At 40.6% G+C, this 16,795-nt stretch overlaps 1 protein-coding gene across 4 annotated transcripts in view; it reads left to right on the top strand.

The window, feature by feature from the left end:
- The window catches only part of si:ch211-234p6.5 (pleckstrin homology domain-containing family A member 4), a 44,274-nt gene extending 29,673 nt beyond the window's left edge, over positions 1-14,601 (top strand). For all 4 annotated transcript variants that reach the window (XM_053638095.1, XM_053638111.1, XM_053638102.1 and 1 more), the window contains exons 10-23: positions 3,527-3,637; positions 3,769-3,816; positions 4,019-4,099; positions 4,223-4,360; positions 4,612-4,710; positions 9,803-9,911; positions 10,347-10,402; positions 10,500-10,604; positions 10,712-10,775; positions 10,855-10,901; positions 11,005-11,256; positions 12,344-12,450; positions 12,821-12,888; positions 12,963-14,601. In XM_053638095.1, coding sequence (XP_053494070.1) covers positions 3,527-3,637; positions 3,769-3,816; positions 4,019-4,099; positions 4,223-4,360; positions 4,612-4,710; positions 9,803-9,911; positions 10,347-10,402; positions 10,500-10,604; positions 10,712-10,775; positions 10,855-10,901; positions 11,005-11,256; positions 12,344-12,450; positions 12,821-12,888; positions 12,963-13,729 — 2,052 coding nt within the window. In that variant the 3' untranslated portion in view covers positions 13,730-14,601. The remainder of the gene's footprint in view (positions 1-3,526; positions 3,638-3,768; positions 3,817-4,018; positions 4,100-4,222; positions 4,361-4,611; positions 4,711-9,802; positions 9,912-10,346; positions 10,403-10,499; positions 10,605-10,711; positions 10,776-10,854; positions 10,902-11,004; positions 11,257-12,343; positions 12,451-12,820; positions 12,889-12,962) is intronic.
- Positions 14,602-16,795: the final 2,194 nt, after the last annotated feature.

Below are 16,795 nucleotides of genomic sequence, written 5' to 3'. Positions count from 1 at the left end.
AAATTCACATTTATAGCATTTAGCAGAGGCCCTTATCAGTTCCTCCAGAATTGCGTGATTATGCAATCACAGAACTCAAAGCAAAATCAAGCAAACTCCGAATATTCAGAGGAGCTTGAATTTATAAAAAGCGGATTTTCCATGGATTTGGGAAAAGATGCATCATGTGACATCATCACAACACGCACTCAGCCAAAACCTTCTTCAAGTCACGTGCGTCAAACATGAGTACAGCTAAAAGGTCTCATTTACCTACAAATATCACTGTGAAAGGCCATGCAAAACTATTTCGTGCAATTGCAATTTTGCCAATTCAATACAAAAACAAGCACAAAAAACTCAGCAACATCCTGTATGCACTGCCTTATCCACAGTGACTTATAGTGGATCCTCATGCTAGTTCACTGTGTCAGGGACTAAGAATACTATCAGTTCAGTTTTCTTTGTATAGTGCTTTTAACAGTGGACATTGTTACAAAGCAGCTTTACAGAAATATGTAAATTCAGGATTTAGATTTTAAATTCATAAATTCATCCCTAATGAGGGGGGACATGGTTAGTACATTTGCTTCACACCTCCAGGGTTGAGGTTTTGATTCCCACCTCAGCCCTGTGTGCACGGAGTTTGCATGTTCTCCCCGTGCTTTGGGGGTTTCCTCCAGGTACTCCGTTTTCCTCCCCCAGTCCAAAGGCATGCGTTGTAGGCTGATTGGCATCTCTAAATTGTCCGTAGTGTGTGAAAGTGTGTGATTGTGCCCTGCAATGGGTTGGCACCTCATCCAAGGTGTCCCCTGCCTCATGCCCTGAGTTCGCTGGGATAGGCTCTAGGCTTCCTGCAACCCTATGTAGGATATGTGTACAGAAAATGGATGGATGGATGGATCCCTAATGAGCAGCCAGACGCGACAGTGGTGAGGAAAAACTCCCTGAGACGATATGAGGAAGAAATCTTGAGAGGAACCAGACTCAAAAGGGAACCCGTCCTCATCTGGGTGATGCCGGATAATGCGATTATAAATAAATACACCCCTTCTATAAATGTGCTAATACTACATGGTCAAATAGTGCAGTTGTGTAACCAGGAAATTCATTACAGTTTCTACATGAAGTCTGTCTTGTTGAACGTCTCCACTGTTCACTGATGGAGACTTGAGTGTAAAACTGTTTCTGGTAATTGCAATCCAAAGCCATCTTCATGGTTTTTAAGTGGTACCATTCTCAGTAATCTCAATGATCTTTAGTCTGCACCATGTGGGGACATCCTCAGCAGCAGCATGTGACCTCCAAATGATGAGAACTCCATCCAGAAGAAGAGCATCAGGATGGATCAGGCAGGTCCGGAGCGCAGAAGGAGTCAGGAACACCGGCATCTCAGGAGTATCATGTGTAGCTCGACAGAAGGGGGTGGGGGTGGTGTCAGAGTCTAATAATTCTGTTGGGGAGGTTAATACAGCATTAAAAACACAAGACAAGGATATTTTAAAAATAAATAATAGTGATAATTCAAGTTCTTGGTGAAGAGGTAGGTCTTTATTCTTTAAGTCATCCAGTGACTCAGCTGTTCAGACAGCCAGGAGAAGTTCATTCACCTCTTGGGTGCCATGGTTGGTCCAATTGAGCAGTGCCAGAGGCTCAGAGGGAGTGTGAGGTACAGCAGGGTGCATGTTATACACACACTATACATACATGATACACTATACACACACTATGCATACATGATACACTATACACACACTATGCATACATGATACACTATACACACGCTACACATACATGATACACTATACACACGCTACACATACATGATACACTATACACACACTATACATACATGATACACTATACACACGCTACACATACATGATACACTATACACACGCTACACATACATGATACACTATACACACGCTACACATACATGATACACTATACACACGCTACACATACATGATACACTATACACACACTACACATACATGATACACTATACACACGCTACGCATACATGATACACTATACACACGCTACACATACATGATACACTATACACACGCTACACATACATGATACACTATACACACGCTACACATACATGATACACTATACACACGCTACACATACATGATACACTATACACACGCTACACATACATGATACACTATACACACGCTACACATACATGATACACTATACACACGCTACACATACATGATACACTATACACACGCTATACATACATGATACACTATACACACGCTACACATACATGATACACTATACACACGCTACACATACATGATACACTATACACACGCTACACATACATGATACACTATACACACGCTATACATACATGATACACTATACACACGCTACACATACATGATACACTATACACACGCTACACATACATGATACACTATACACACGCTACACATACATGATACACTATACACACGCTACACATACATGATACACTATACACACGCTACACATACATGATACACTATACACACGCTACACATACATGATACACTATACACACGCTACACATACATGATACACTATACACACGCTACACATACATGATACACTATACACACGCTACACATACATGATACACTATACACACGCTACACATACATGATACACTATACACACGCTACACATACATGATACACTATACACACGCTACACATACATGATACACTATACACACGCTACACATACATGATACACTATACACACGCTACACATACATGATACACTATACACACACTATACATACATGATACACTATACACACACTATGCATACATGATACACTATACACACGCTACACATACATGATACACTATACACACGCTACACATACATGATACACTATACACACGCTACACATACATGATACACTATACACACGCTACACATACATGATACACTATACACACGCTACACATACATGATACACTATACACACGCTACACATACATGATACACTATACACACGCTACACATACATGATACACTATACACACGCTACACATACATGATACACTATACACACGCTACACATACATGATACACTATACACACGCTACACATACATGATACACTATACACACGCTACACATACATGATACACTATACACACACTATACATACATGATACACTATACACACACTATGCATACATGATACACTATACACACACTACATGCTGTACAACACCAGCTAGGAGACACAGCTTCGACTGGATGCCAGTAGTAGGTAATTTACCACTTTAACCAGTGCACTTAGCACTGTGATGGGGCATAAATCCTAAATAAAATATTTCATGGATGTTTTTCCTATTCAGGTATGATTGTAAATGCGGCACTGCTAACTATACACACAGACACTCACATACACACACACATTACAAAAACTATGCACTCGCTGTGCACACAGTATATCATATACTTTTAAAATAAGGTGTGTATTTGTGTGTGTGTGTGTGTGTGTGTGTGTGTGTGTGTGTGTGTAGGAGATCCGTTCTGATCAGCTGCCCCCCTTACCCTCCTCCAGAATTACCCACAATCCTCTAGGCCCTCTCCCTCACAGCACTTCTTCTGTGTGCGGGTTTCCATCAAGTACGGTACTGTATAGTATTACACTGAATCTGTGTGTAATTTATTATAGTATTATTGTTATTATTATTATTACTAATAATAATAATAGTATTTGCACTTTTTTTAACAATATGTTTTCTGCTGTTTTGTGGTGTAGTGTGAGAAAGAGATGCGCACACTCACAGCACTACAGGGAGATACAGATGTGAGTAAACACACACAAACATACACACATACAAACACACATGCACACACACACACACACACGCACACACAAACATACACACGTACAAATACACACACGCACACAAACACACAAACACACACACGCACAAACACACAAACACACACACGCACACACAATAACACAATGACACTAACACTTTGGCGTCTCTGTGTGTTGTTAGATGGTTCTGACTTGTTTGTGTGGGTGTGATAAAGTACTACAGACTCTCTCTGTAGAACTGGATCTCCTACAACAGGATAAGGTGATACATATAAAAATGCACACACACACACACACACACACACACACACACAATACACACACAATTCACAACTGTTCACTACATGCTGCATTTGTGTGTATGTGTGTGATTGTGTGTGTGCAGGAGCATGCTGAGTTTGCCTTGGATATGTCTCGTATAGAGCTGGGCAAGGGACAGTTGAATGTACAGCACATATCCCAGAAGGCTTTGCTGCAGGAGGAGCTGGTCACCATAAGAGCCAGAATGTGTGACATATCACGGGTACACAACTCTGTGTGTGTGCTTGTGTGTGTGCTTGTGTGTGTGTGTATGTATGTATGTGTGCATGTATGTATGTGTGTGCGTGTTAGTGTGTGTGTGTGTATGTATCTATGTGTGTGAGTGTTTGTTTCATAGCCATTTTCCTTCTAACCATAGTGTGTGTGTGTGTGTGTGTGTGTGTGTATTTGTGTGTCTGTGTGTGTCTGTTTGTATATTTGTGTGTGTGTGTGTGTGTGTGTGTGTGTGTGTAGGAGATGGAGAGGGTGTGGTTGGACTACAAGAGGATGGAGAGTGAACTGTGTGTGTTTCGTTCTCACCTGCAGCACATCTGCCATTTTGGACTTGCACAGGTACTGATATGAAACACAACCTTTACACCAACACTTCCTTATTTCTGCTGATACAGATTATAACATTCACCTGACTCTATAGAAATGTGTGTGTGTGTGTGTGAGCTGTTAAAGCAGGAACATTTATATACATCATTCTTATAAGAGAAAAACGTTTAAGTGATCAAACGAGTCAATAACTGTAACTGTGTAGCATTTTGTTCCAACACTATTATCTGAGGAGGAACCTTTAGTTTATGGTCTATTCTCACAGATGGAATTCAGTGTGCATGCAAAGTGTATTATGAATCAGTGATAACCTCTCTCTGTCTCTATCTCTCTATCTCTATCTCTATCTATCTCTATCTCTCTGTCTCTCTCTATCTCTCTCTAGCTCTCTCTATCTCTCTCTCTCTGTCTGTCTCTCTCTCTGTCTCTCTCTCTCTCTTTCACTCACTCTCTGCGCATGCGCGGTGGAAGAGTGAGTTTGGTATGTAGAGCGTGTGAGAGTGATTTGGCGTCTTTCCAAAGTTTTTTTGCGAGTTTGTCCTTTTTTCTGTTCTTTCATTTAATTTATTAAATGTCTAGTTATTAAGGTAGCGGTGGTTGGTGAAAGTTGAGAGTGGGTGAGAGTGAGCGGGACACCATGGCCTCCGAGGCCGGAGAGGAGACGCTGTCTCTCCGCCATGGTGTCAGGTGTGTACCGTTGAATGGAAAACAGGTGGAGGAGGTTCTGCTGGCGGTGGGAGAGAAGGTCGGGTGTGAGAACATCTACTCCGCCTCCCGAATGAACAAAGCGGTGGTAATTTTCCTAAAGAAAGAAATATTCGCCAACACACTGTGTTGGCTAAAAGGTGTCATGCTACATGTTACCCCTCTTTCTGCCCCTGCGACACGGGTCATTATCTCTAACGTCCCCCCCTTTATTAAAGACGAGCTGATAATGAAGGAGCTGGCCCGCTTCGGAAAGTTCGCCGGCCCCATGACGGATATCCCGCTCGGCTGTAAGAACTCCGCGGTGAAGCATGTCCTGTCTTTCAGGAGACAGGTGTATGTGTTTATTAACAACGGAGAACAAACTCTGGATATAAACTTCAAGTGTAAACACGGTGACAGCAGCTACACCGTCTTCGCCACCACCGAACGTCCGAGATGTTTTGGGTGTGGGGAGATCGGACATAAACGGCTGAGCTGCCCACACAGGGCAGTGCAGCCGGGGAGCTCCGGGGGAGACACGGCCATGGTACAGCAGCAGCAGCGCGGAGACAGCCAGCAGGGGGGCACCGGAGAACAGGAGCCTGGGGCAGAGGGGGGTAACGACACACAGAGGTCACAGCAGGAAGAGGTCAGTGACGAACACAACACCACTGAAATGATCACAGCACCCAGTGATAGCACTGACACCCGCGTCCATGATAGTAATGAAACCAACACTGCAGACAGCATCCATAACAAACCCTACACCGCTATCACTGTCGGAGACAGTGACTCTGCACGACAGCAACAGAAGAACCCACAGGACAAGAACACTGAGAACAATAAGGGTGAACTGGAAACAACAAGGGGGTCGAACAGCCAGAACAATTTTACACAACAGAACAGCTAAACTGGTTCTTGGAGCAGACTTTAGGACAAAGTGGGGTCGTATTAAAAAACTACTTCCCGGACAGAGAAAAATTCATAAAATGGGTTAAGCACACAACAACAGGTGAGAATCTGAAGGTGCTGTCACCAAAGAGACGCTTCAGACTGAGGATGTGGGCAGCGGACGCAAGGAGGGAGGAGGAGAGTGAAGCAGGATCGGGTAACCCGCCTACTTCCACTCTCTCAGAACCACCTGAAGAGCTGTACACCACAGAGCAGTGAAACCGGGTTCTGGAATTAACAAAAAGAAAACGTGATGTCTTGCTGACAAATTATTTCTCGGACAGAAAAAAATTCATTAAATCGGTACAACGAGCAATAAAAAGTGAAAACCTGGGCGTGCTGTCACCACGGAGACGGTCCAGACTGAGGAAATGGACATTAGTCGCACAAAGTGCCTTAACATAAAGACTTCTTGCACACTATATGACCACAATGGACTTATAGTAAATTTCAAAAGTTTTTGGGCCTTTGAGTTGAGGGTGTGGGTGGGGCGGCGGAGGGGGTTCTTTTCTTCCTCCTTCTTCTTCTTCTTTTTTTTCTCTTCTTTTCTTAAATGGAAATAATATTTTTAAAATGTAAATATGTAAATATTTCAAAAAATTGGATACAATAAAGGTGTCTTAAAAGTCAAAGTCTCTCTCTGTCTCTCTCTCTGTCTCTGTCTGTCTCTCTCTCTCTCTCTCTTTGTCTCTCTCTCTATCTGTCACTCTACCTCTCTCTCTACCTCTCTCACTGTCTCTCTCTCTCTCTTTCTCTTTCTCTCTGAGGATTGTGGGTAAGGGGCGAGAGTGCAGGTGGTTAGAGCGCGTCTGTGAGTGTTTGTAGTCTTTTTTCAAATACTTTCCTTTCTGTTTTCTTTTTTAGTCTATTGTTCTAAAGTAAGAGTTTTTAGTGAGTTAACAGTGTGTGAGCCGACTATTGTCGGCAAAACTCGCTCCAAAATGGAGCTAAATGGAGATTTCTCCTGCTTGACCCTGAGACATGGGTGTAAATGCCCGCCGGATGACTCCATACCAATCGAAGAAGTTCTCACTGCTTTCAGTGATCAGGTTGGTGGTTTAAACATCAGATCAGCTTCTCGGATGAACAAAGCAGTGGTGGTTTTTCTTGCCGAAGTTGAAATGGTTGATACGCTAATTGAACAGGGGCTAGTGATAAACAATGAGTATGTTCGTGTGTTTCCACTCTCCGGTGTCTCTAAGAAAATCGTGCTGTCTAACGTGCCTCCTTTTATTAAAAATTAAACTTTAAAAAGTGTGCTTGAGCGCTACGGAAAGTTAACAGCGCAGATTAAAATGATTCCTTTGGGTTTAAAAAAAACTGACATTAAACACGTCATGTCTTTCCGCTGTTTCACCTACATGATCCTAAACACAAAACACGAGCCGCTCTCTCTCTCTGTTAAACTAACGCTAGAGAATAACGATTACATCATCTTCATCAGCTCCGAACAGATGAGATGTTTTGTGTGTGGTGAACACGGCCGAGGAGCACTCACAGCCTCTGTCCCTGTCTCAGACAGACCCTGCCAGGAGTGAGGAGCACTCACAGCCTCTGTCCCCCTCTCAGACAGACCCTACCGGGAGTGAGGAGCACTCACAGCCTGTTCATCCAGAGGCTGATCCTAACGTTTTACCAGAGCTAGAGGAGGAAATGCAGGAAACTTGTTCTGAGATGGCTTTAGAAAGCTCACAACGCGATAATGAGTCAGAAAATGAATTTGAAGATGTAGAGTGGCTCTGATGAGGATGTTGATTCCTCAGAGGTGATAGCCAGACTACACAAAACTTTCAATAGTTCTCAGTTTTATACCACATCACAGATAAACACTTTTTTAGATCTCATAAAAGGGGTTAAGAAACCCAAAATTGATGCCTTCTTTCCTAATCTCTCACGTGTTTATCTGTCATGTCACGTAGCAATGCAAAATGCCACTCTTGAAGAACTTGACCGACCAAAACGCTACCGCCTAAAAAAATTAATGCCAAAAGTGAAAAGTATGATACAATACAAGTCCAAAAAGAAGAGGCAATGTTCATTTAAATAAACAAAACATGGCCTTTATAAACACTTACTTACTCGCTGTCAGTACCACATTGAGCACTTTCCAGCAGCATCACTAGCATTTTAACAATAGGTTATTACAGGATCACCACTTTATTCACGCTTTTACACTTTTCTGGAAGTCTTGGAGAGAGAGAAATTTCAGTATGCATCAGTAAACCAGTGGTGGGACATCGGTAAAGTTCAGATTCAGATCTTCTGCCAACAATACACGAAAAACAGCACCAGAGAAATCAAGGAAAAGATCAACTTTCCTGAAAAAAAAAATACTGAAACTGAGCAGCTCAATAAGTGAAGAAGAAGAAATAAGAATAAAAGAAATACTGGAGAAGAATAAAATTCTTCTGAAAAACTTGTATGAAGAGAGAGATCAAGGCACCATGGTGCGAGACAAGTTTGTATAATGCAATAAAATGGACTCATCCACATCTTTCTTCTTCGCACTGGAGAGAAGAGATCTATCGGCCACTCGGGACTGCCCAGTGGACGGGAGGCTACCGACAAAGATGACAAAATTCTACAGATGTTGTCTTTTTATGAGGAACTGTGCAGCGGTTGGTCATGTGATCCTGAGGCCACTGGAGGGCTTCAGAATGGACTACCAAGGCTGGGCGGGTGTGGGAGAGGTGAACTTGGGGAACCGCTCTCGTTCGGGGGAATCAGTGCAGCTGCTTGACGGCTGTCGAGCGGAGGGTCACCGGGGCTGGATGGACTGACCTCTGAATTATATAAAACATTCTGGTCTTTGTATGGCTCAGATCTGCACTTTGTTACACTCGGATGTATAGAGTCGGAAGTCTTGCCCCTCAGCTGGAGAGGAGCTGTGGTCACTCTGTTGCCCAAAAAAGGAGACCTTGGCAGCTTAAAGAACTGGCGTCCTGTGTCTCTCCTTGGTACAAAATATAAAATCTTTTTAAAGGCATTAACAAACCGCCTTAAAAGATTTTTAGTCGCGGTGGTCTATGAGGACCAGTCATACTCTACCCCAGAACACTCTGTGGAAATGTTTGAAAAGACATGGTGCGCAAATTAGTTTTTTTTTTTTTTGATAACGGATGGAGGTGAAATTGTTTTTCACTGTTGATTGTTTTATTAATCTAACCATTTTATTAACTTTTCATGTTGAAACATGTAGATCTATTTTTTTCTTTTTCTTTTTGAATGAGTGATTATTCTGTTTTTTCTTAAATAATTGGTAAAAAGTAAAAAAAAATCTATCTCTCTCTCTCTCTGTCTCTCTCTATCTGTCACTCTCTCTATCTCTCTCTCTGTATCTCTCTCCCTGTCTCTCTCTCTCTGTCTCTTTCACGCTCTCTCTCTGTCTCTCTTTCTGTCTCTCTATCTGTCTCTCTCTCTCTCTTCTGTCTCTCTTTCGCTCTCTCTCTCTCTGTCTCTTTTTCAGGAACGCTCCCTGGCACAGAAGCAGATCTGGATGATGGATGATATTCTGAGTGGTCTGAAGCCTAATAGGAGTCGATTTAAAGCACTGATGGCTTTACACACACCGACAAGTGAGTGATCAAGAGCATGACCATGTACGTGACTGTGGGACTGTAAGTGACTGTGTCCATGGATATGACTGTGCATGTGACCATGGGCGTGAACTTGACTACAGGAGTGGACGTGACTGTGGATGTGAAGTGACTGTAGGAGTGGACACAACCCTGGAGGTGACTATAGATATGAACTCAACTGTCGATGTGGATGCAACGGTGGACATGACCAACATGGACGTGACTCATGACAAGACCTGCATCACATAAAACAGTATTATTGGCCACTGCCTGCTTCTCATTTACATAAAATCCCCCAACAGTTTCTTGCTGTCCTTACCTGATTGGCAATGCTTTTGCAGGATTTTCACGTGTCTCTGTAGAACATAATGAAAAATACATCAGCACAATGTTATTAATGAGTTCTTATCATCTGCTTTATTCCTCTCTCAGTGTTTCCACTCCTGCACAACTCATCCCTCCATCCAGAAGAAAGTGTGCACCTCTGGGTCAGTCGTGTGCGTGTGTGTGTGTGTGTGTGTGTGTGTGTGTGTGTGTGTGTCTTTTATTTTATAATTAAAGGTAAGTACTTCTTTACTCATTAAGGGGGAGGAGTTAGAACCACCAGCTCGCCCCCCTTTACCTCTGGAGTTGGACAGCACCAATAAGAGCACAAATCTGAGACCTGAGTGGGGAGAGCCAAATTACACAGTGAGTAAATGTAGAAAAATGTGTGTATATTGGCCAAACCACCTTTATTATTATTATTATTATTATTATTATTATTAAATTGTTCTGCTTTTTTCTCTCACACACAGCTGGTGTGCAACCCTGCTACAATCAACACACACTCCTCTACACAAACCAAAACACACACAGCAGGTAAACTACCCGCCCACCCACCCCCAACACACAAACAAACAAAATGTCTGTCTTTTTAAAACTTGTCTCTGTTTTGCAGAGTCTCAGTCATTGTGTTTAGGGGAGGAGTCTGATCATTCTAAAGAGGTATGAGTTTAACCACAGGCAATTCAGAATTAGGAATAATTATTCATGTAAATCTATAGATTATGTTAAATTATGAAAATATGTTTCTATGTGTTGCTTTCAGATGGTCTGGAGGTTTGAACAGAAAAAAATGCATAATAAGAGGAGCCGAAGCCCAGATTATCAGATGAACATGGCTGATAAACCCCACCCACTCACTGAGTCCTCTCCTGTGTGTCTGATGCGTGTGATGAGGGCGGAGCTTCCTTCAGCTCTCACTGCACAGAGAGTGTGTGTGGAGGAATCAAACCCTGAGGAGGACAAACTAAACACACTGAATTATAAACAAGAAGAACAGAGTGATAATAATGATAACGTATACACACACACACACACACACACACACACACACACACACCTATTCACACTTATAGCTTATACACACACAGTTACGTGTACAGTGAGAATTTAATACTGAATTTAACCTTGACTTGAGCACATTTTTCTTGTGTGATATCTGCTACAGTGAGGAGCAGTATTAAGACCAGTGCCACTGTCTGACAGTTTGATGTATAACTATACTATGTTACGCTGAAATATATATTATGGCTATAAATACAAAACACTCAAAATACTATGGAATTTCATTCAAGGGCAATATTAAATACATAAATATGACAATGTTATCTTTGTGGTGTTTAAAAACATGTATTATTTGGTGCATGGTCTTCTAATGTACCAAAAACGCCACTGGACCACAGACAGTGCATCTTTCTGTAGCCTATTTATACTGTATCATTTTGGAGCCTATTAATAGATCTGTGAACATGCAAAATTACCTCAAAACTGTTTGCAGCCTGAAATTACCCACAATTAATACCAACCCATAATGATTTACTCTTTTGTTCAGACAGGGGATTAAACAAAGTGTAGAATGCAAATAGTTAACGGGAGGGATAAATATCAGTACATAGAAACAGACTAATTAACCAGTCTACACAAATAAATAATAAACTCATAAAAATGCGGTTATACTTTAATGCTTCTCATATCCCAGTAGCCTGTATGAAGTTAATATGGAGCTGTATAGTTTTATATCACTGTAAGAATAAAGTCTGAGAGCAGTGATTTGCACATTTAGTTGTAATACTCTACATATATCCACTTGGTGTCGCTAACTCCTGCTGTTTCTAAAATGTTACGGATGGCTGTTATGGGTCAAAGTTTCCATTTATACACATTGAATTTCCTGCCAATATTTCGTTATAGATCCTGAATTGGGTGTGTGGTTGTGTACACACATTCTGATCTATTTTTGTGTGTATGCACTCTTTATAAATGAGGCACCTGGTGAGTTGTATGACTGAACTCAAAACACCTTCTAGTGGACGACAAAGTAACAAAAGGTTTCAATAATGTGTTCCTTGTGTGTGTGTGTGTGTGTGTGTGTGTGTGTGTTACAGGTTGATGTCTGTGTTGTAAACAGAGAATCTGATTTAGCCATGCCATCTGAACAAAGACACGCTAAACTGAAACGAGTGGAACGCATCAGAGAGAGAGTACTGAAGAGGTGCCTGCCTGAGCTTTCTCCTTCAACAAAAGAGACAATAACTTCACAAAGTTAACGTTCCTTATTTTAACACACAAAAGTCGCTCTGATGTGTACCATTTCATCATAGTATTGTGACTTATCTCTCAAAATAATGTGACTTTTTTTCTCTTGATATCAGATATTCGCCTCTTTCACAATGTATTGTAATTTTTTTCTCTCAGAATATTGTATTTTTAAAACCTTGGTCCTAAAACATCATTGTACATACCAGCCTACAGATAATTATATAATAATAATAATAATAATAATAATAATAATAATAATAATAAGTGAAACATGCCTCATTTCCTTTCATCCACCTCTCTCTCTCTCTCTCTCTCTCTCTCAGTGCTTTGAGACGGAGCGACTCTGCTCATCCTTTGAAATTCATTGATATCGGAGGATCTGTTAATCATTGTAAGTCTAAGTGTGTGTGTGTGTGTGTGTTTGTGCTGGACGTATAGCTCTAATGAATCTTATCTGTGTAAAAGGTCAAAGGTCCACAGATTCCCTGCACACTGATAGAGTTTGTATCCATGGCAACATGTGGATGACTGAGAGTGATGTACCTGAAGCACCACCCTCACTCAGTGACATCAAGCCTTCACCAACCAATCACATTTCGACACTCACGATAAACAACATGGTGTCTGAGGAAACAGATCAGAGTGTGAACTGCTCCACTTCTACCAATCGGAGGGCAGAATGGTTTCTCTCCACCAATCACTGGCAAGAGTTCATTCCCCTCAACATTCAAGAAGAGGAGCTTTCACCAACCAATCAGCGTTCAGACACATCAACCAATCAGGTTTCAGAGCTGTCAACCAATCAAACTCACGTTAGAGGAAAGTTGAACATGACTACATCATTAGTCCCCATGGAAACACTTGATCAAAACAATTCTGACCATACAGGAAGGGAGCTGTGCATCTATGAGGAAATTCAGTATAAAGCTCCAGAATCAGCCATAGAGGAGAATGAGAGTGTAGTTGGTGGAGCCAAAGCCCACCAATCAAACCTTTCCACCAATCACAGTGATGACTCTCATCTGTCTGTCAATCAGCATGCATCATTAGAGGTTGGGGGCAGGGAGAGTAGAGCCACTAGAGAAGAAGTGGCAAAAGAGGCAGGAAGTGACATCATTATCAGTGCCAAAACTAAACAACCAATTTACAGTTGTTGGAATAAGAACTCAGTAACCAACCCCAGTGATTCCTTTCTCAAACCGCGGGTAACTGTGGTGAGCACCAGCCTATAGGGAGAGATGATTACATCATCACAACAATAATAATAATAATAATAATAATAATAATAATAATAATATTTGCTTTAAAGTGTTTGCTCCTCACATTTGCTTTATAATTATTATTTTTTTTAAATATTACACATAACCGCTAATGTAATTTTGTATAAATCTGAAAAACTCCACCTGTTTAAACAAAAACCCAACTTATTTATTTATTTTAATATTATCTGTTTATTTTACATTTTATTTTCATTCGTTTGTGTTTTATGAATTTGAGTTTATGTTAATTGTGTTGTGTGTTCATCTTTAACAGTTTATACTCAATTAAATGTCGACTCGTTAATGAGAATGATTCACTAACGAACACGATCCTTTTTATTATTTAGATTTTAAAATGTTACATTTATTTTCAATCCCTGAAAGTCACAATTTAACTGCTGTTGTATTGTTTGTACATTTTAGTTATAGCTATGAATCCCACTGAACATGCGTTTATGACCTCAATCACGCTTAAGCCAGTAGTGGATAAAAAATGTTACAGAAGTTATGATTGTTCATTATGAGCTCCTGTTTCAGCTTTTCAGACTGAAAGAGATTGAGATTGATGCTAATGTGTGCTTTTCATGTGTAAAAGTACATCACAAATATCATACATCCTTTTTTATATTAAACTTTAGTGTGGTGAACTGGCCAAGTTCAGTTGTCCAGCCTTAAGTTGTCCAAGTTCAGTTGTCTTGGCCAAGTTCCATTGTCCAAGTTCAGTTGTCCAATGAAATGGAAATGTGTTGGGCATCTCAATATCTGACTGGTTACTAGTTACAGATCTGATGTTTGGGGTTGTAGAGAGATGAGAATAAATAAATAACAATTATGCAATAAATAAAATATAAGTGTGTGGAATAAATGTGAAATTAAATGTGTGTGTGTGTGTGAAAATGGCATTTTTTTAAGTCTTTTATTTTCGTGGTCTCTGTTCCAAATATCTCCCTGTTTCTAACACATTTATATTTATGGCATTTGGCAGATGCCATTATCCAGAGATACTTACAGAAGTGAAGTCTCTATCAATAAGCACATCATCATAGTGGTCCATACCTGGTTCATAAGTGCTAAGGTGAAGCACTTGGTGAAACTGTAGGTCTTTAGTCTTTGAAGCCAGCCAGTGGAAGTTCATTCCACCATCTAGGAGCCGGAACAGAGAATAGCCTTGATGCAGGTCTACCTTGTACCCTGAGGGGTGGTGGGTCCAGTTGAGCAGTGCTACAGGGTTGGAGGGAGTGTGGTGCACTGTAAAAAAAAAAAAAAAAAAAAAAAAGTTTGAAAAAAGTTGTTCTAACAAGGAAAAATAAAGTCAAAGTTAAAATCAGCTTTACTGTCATTTTTAGCATATCACATGGCAGTGGATAAAAATTAAACAGTTCCTTCTCGTACTGTGGGCGGGTGGGTGGGTGTGCCTCAGGTGGTAGAGCAGGTTGTCTACATCTCTATGTTGGAGGTTCGATTCCTGGCCCACATGACTCCACATGCCGAAGTGTCCTTGGGCAAGACACTGAACCCCAAGTTGCTCCCGATGGCAAGTTAGCGCCTTGTATGGCAGCTCTGCTACCATTGGTGTGTGTGTGTGTGTGAATGGGTGAATGAGACACAGTGTAAAGCGCTTTGGATAAAAGCGCTATATAAGTGCGCCATTTACCATTCAAGTACGGACAACAAAAGCAGACAATAAAATAATAAACTACACAGAATCAAACTAAATTAAACAAGTTAGATAAATAGGGAATATATATATATATATATATATATATATATATATATATATATATATATATAATATATATATAATATAACTATTTGTATACACCATTGTAGAGGTTTTTTTGTTTTGTTTTTTAGATGTAGGTATCTCCCCACTGCTGCTACACTATATATATATATATAAATATGTATATGTATATAAAAAACCTCTACAATGGTGTATACAAATAGTTATTGCACATAGGAATGTAATAATAATATTGCACTTTAATAATAATTTGAATGAGCATTATAATTAATATGATTCAAATATGTTAAGTTTAGCCCATTTGAGTAGTTTTACTAAAAACATTAAGTTGGGGGAAATTGGATATTTATGTTTCACAGTATGAAGTTCACGCATGCTGTTTGTCCTCACTGTCAGGAGGGAGTAACGCATGCTGCCGTGTGCTTACATACTGCTGGTTAGCTTGAATAGTTTACACTGCGTGTTAGAGCATAAACAATGTAAGTGGGCTCAAAATAAAAATTTATCAGAACCTCTGTCTAGATGCATAGATTCACCAGACCTAAATCTCTTCAGCACACTCCTCACAACAAAGGCTGAATTTAATCTCCTGACTATTAAGGAAGCAACTGAAGCTCCATGGTATAACCATAAATCCTCTTGCCATTAACAATCAGTTCAGATAATTCTGTTCTTATCTATACACATCTAAGAACTTAGCTGATGGCACAAAGCTGGACAAATTCTTTACAGTACTAAATATCCCTTCCACTGATGCTGCCACTGCCTCTAAATTGGAGGAGACCTTCACTTTATATGAACTTAAGTACACTGTAAAACTTATGCAGAGTTGAATGTGCATTACTTCAGTAGTTATCTGCCCATCACCCATAACTGGGGAGTAGGTATTTCTAACATTATACACCCTCATCCAGGTGACGTGACCGGGGGTGATCAAGCCCGACTTGTGTACAAGTGTGTATACTACCTCTCTCAGTCCTTTCCTCTCTTCAGACAGAGCCATCTTGAGGCTTTTTCTGCTATCTCTGTGTTGGAACTAATGGCTCTCTTTCAACATAGCCCAGTAATTTTCAGATTACTGATGTAACCACACCCATATGTTCCAGGCAACTTGGGACTCCTGCACACCCCCCTGTCCTGTATTGACAGTATTTACCACATGTTCAGCACACACGTTCACTTCTTTGTCTGGCTTTTTTCTTTCTTTTTTTCTGCACTTTATATTTCTTTTTATTCATCTTATTATTTTCTCTGTACATCTCTACATTGGTTTAGGCATAAACTGTGCGCAAAAT

This window comes from Ictalurus furcatus, chromosome 1 (genome assembly GCF_023375685.1).
Source record: "Ictalurus furcatus strain D&B chromosome 1, Billie_1.0, whole genome shotgun sequence".
NCBI lineage: Eukaryota > Metazoa > Chordata > Actinopteri > Siluriformes > Ictaluridae > Ictalurus > Ictalurus furcatus.
The sequence above is the reverse complement of the archived record's forward strand: the minus strand, read 5'-3'. Positions and strand labels throughout refer to the sequence as shown.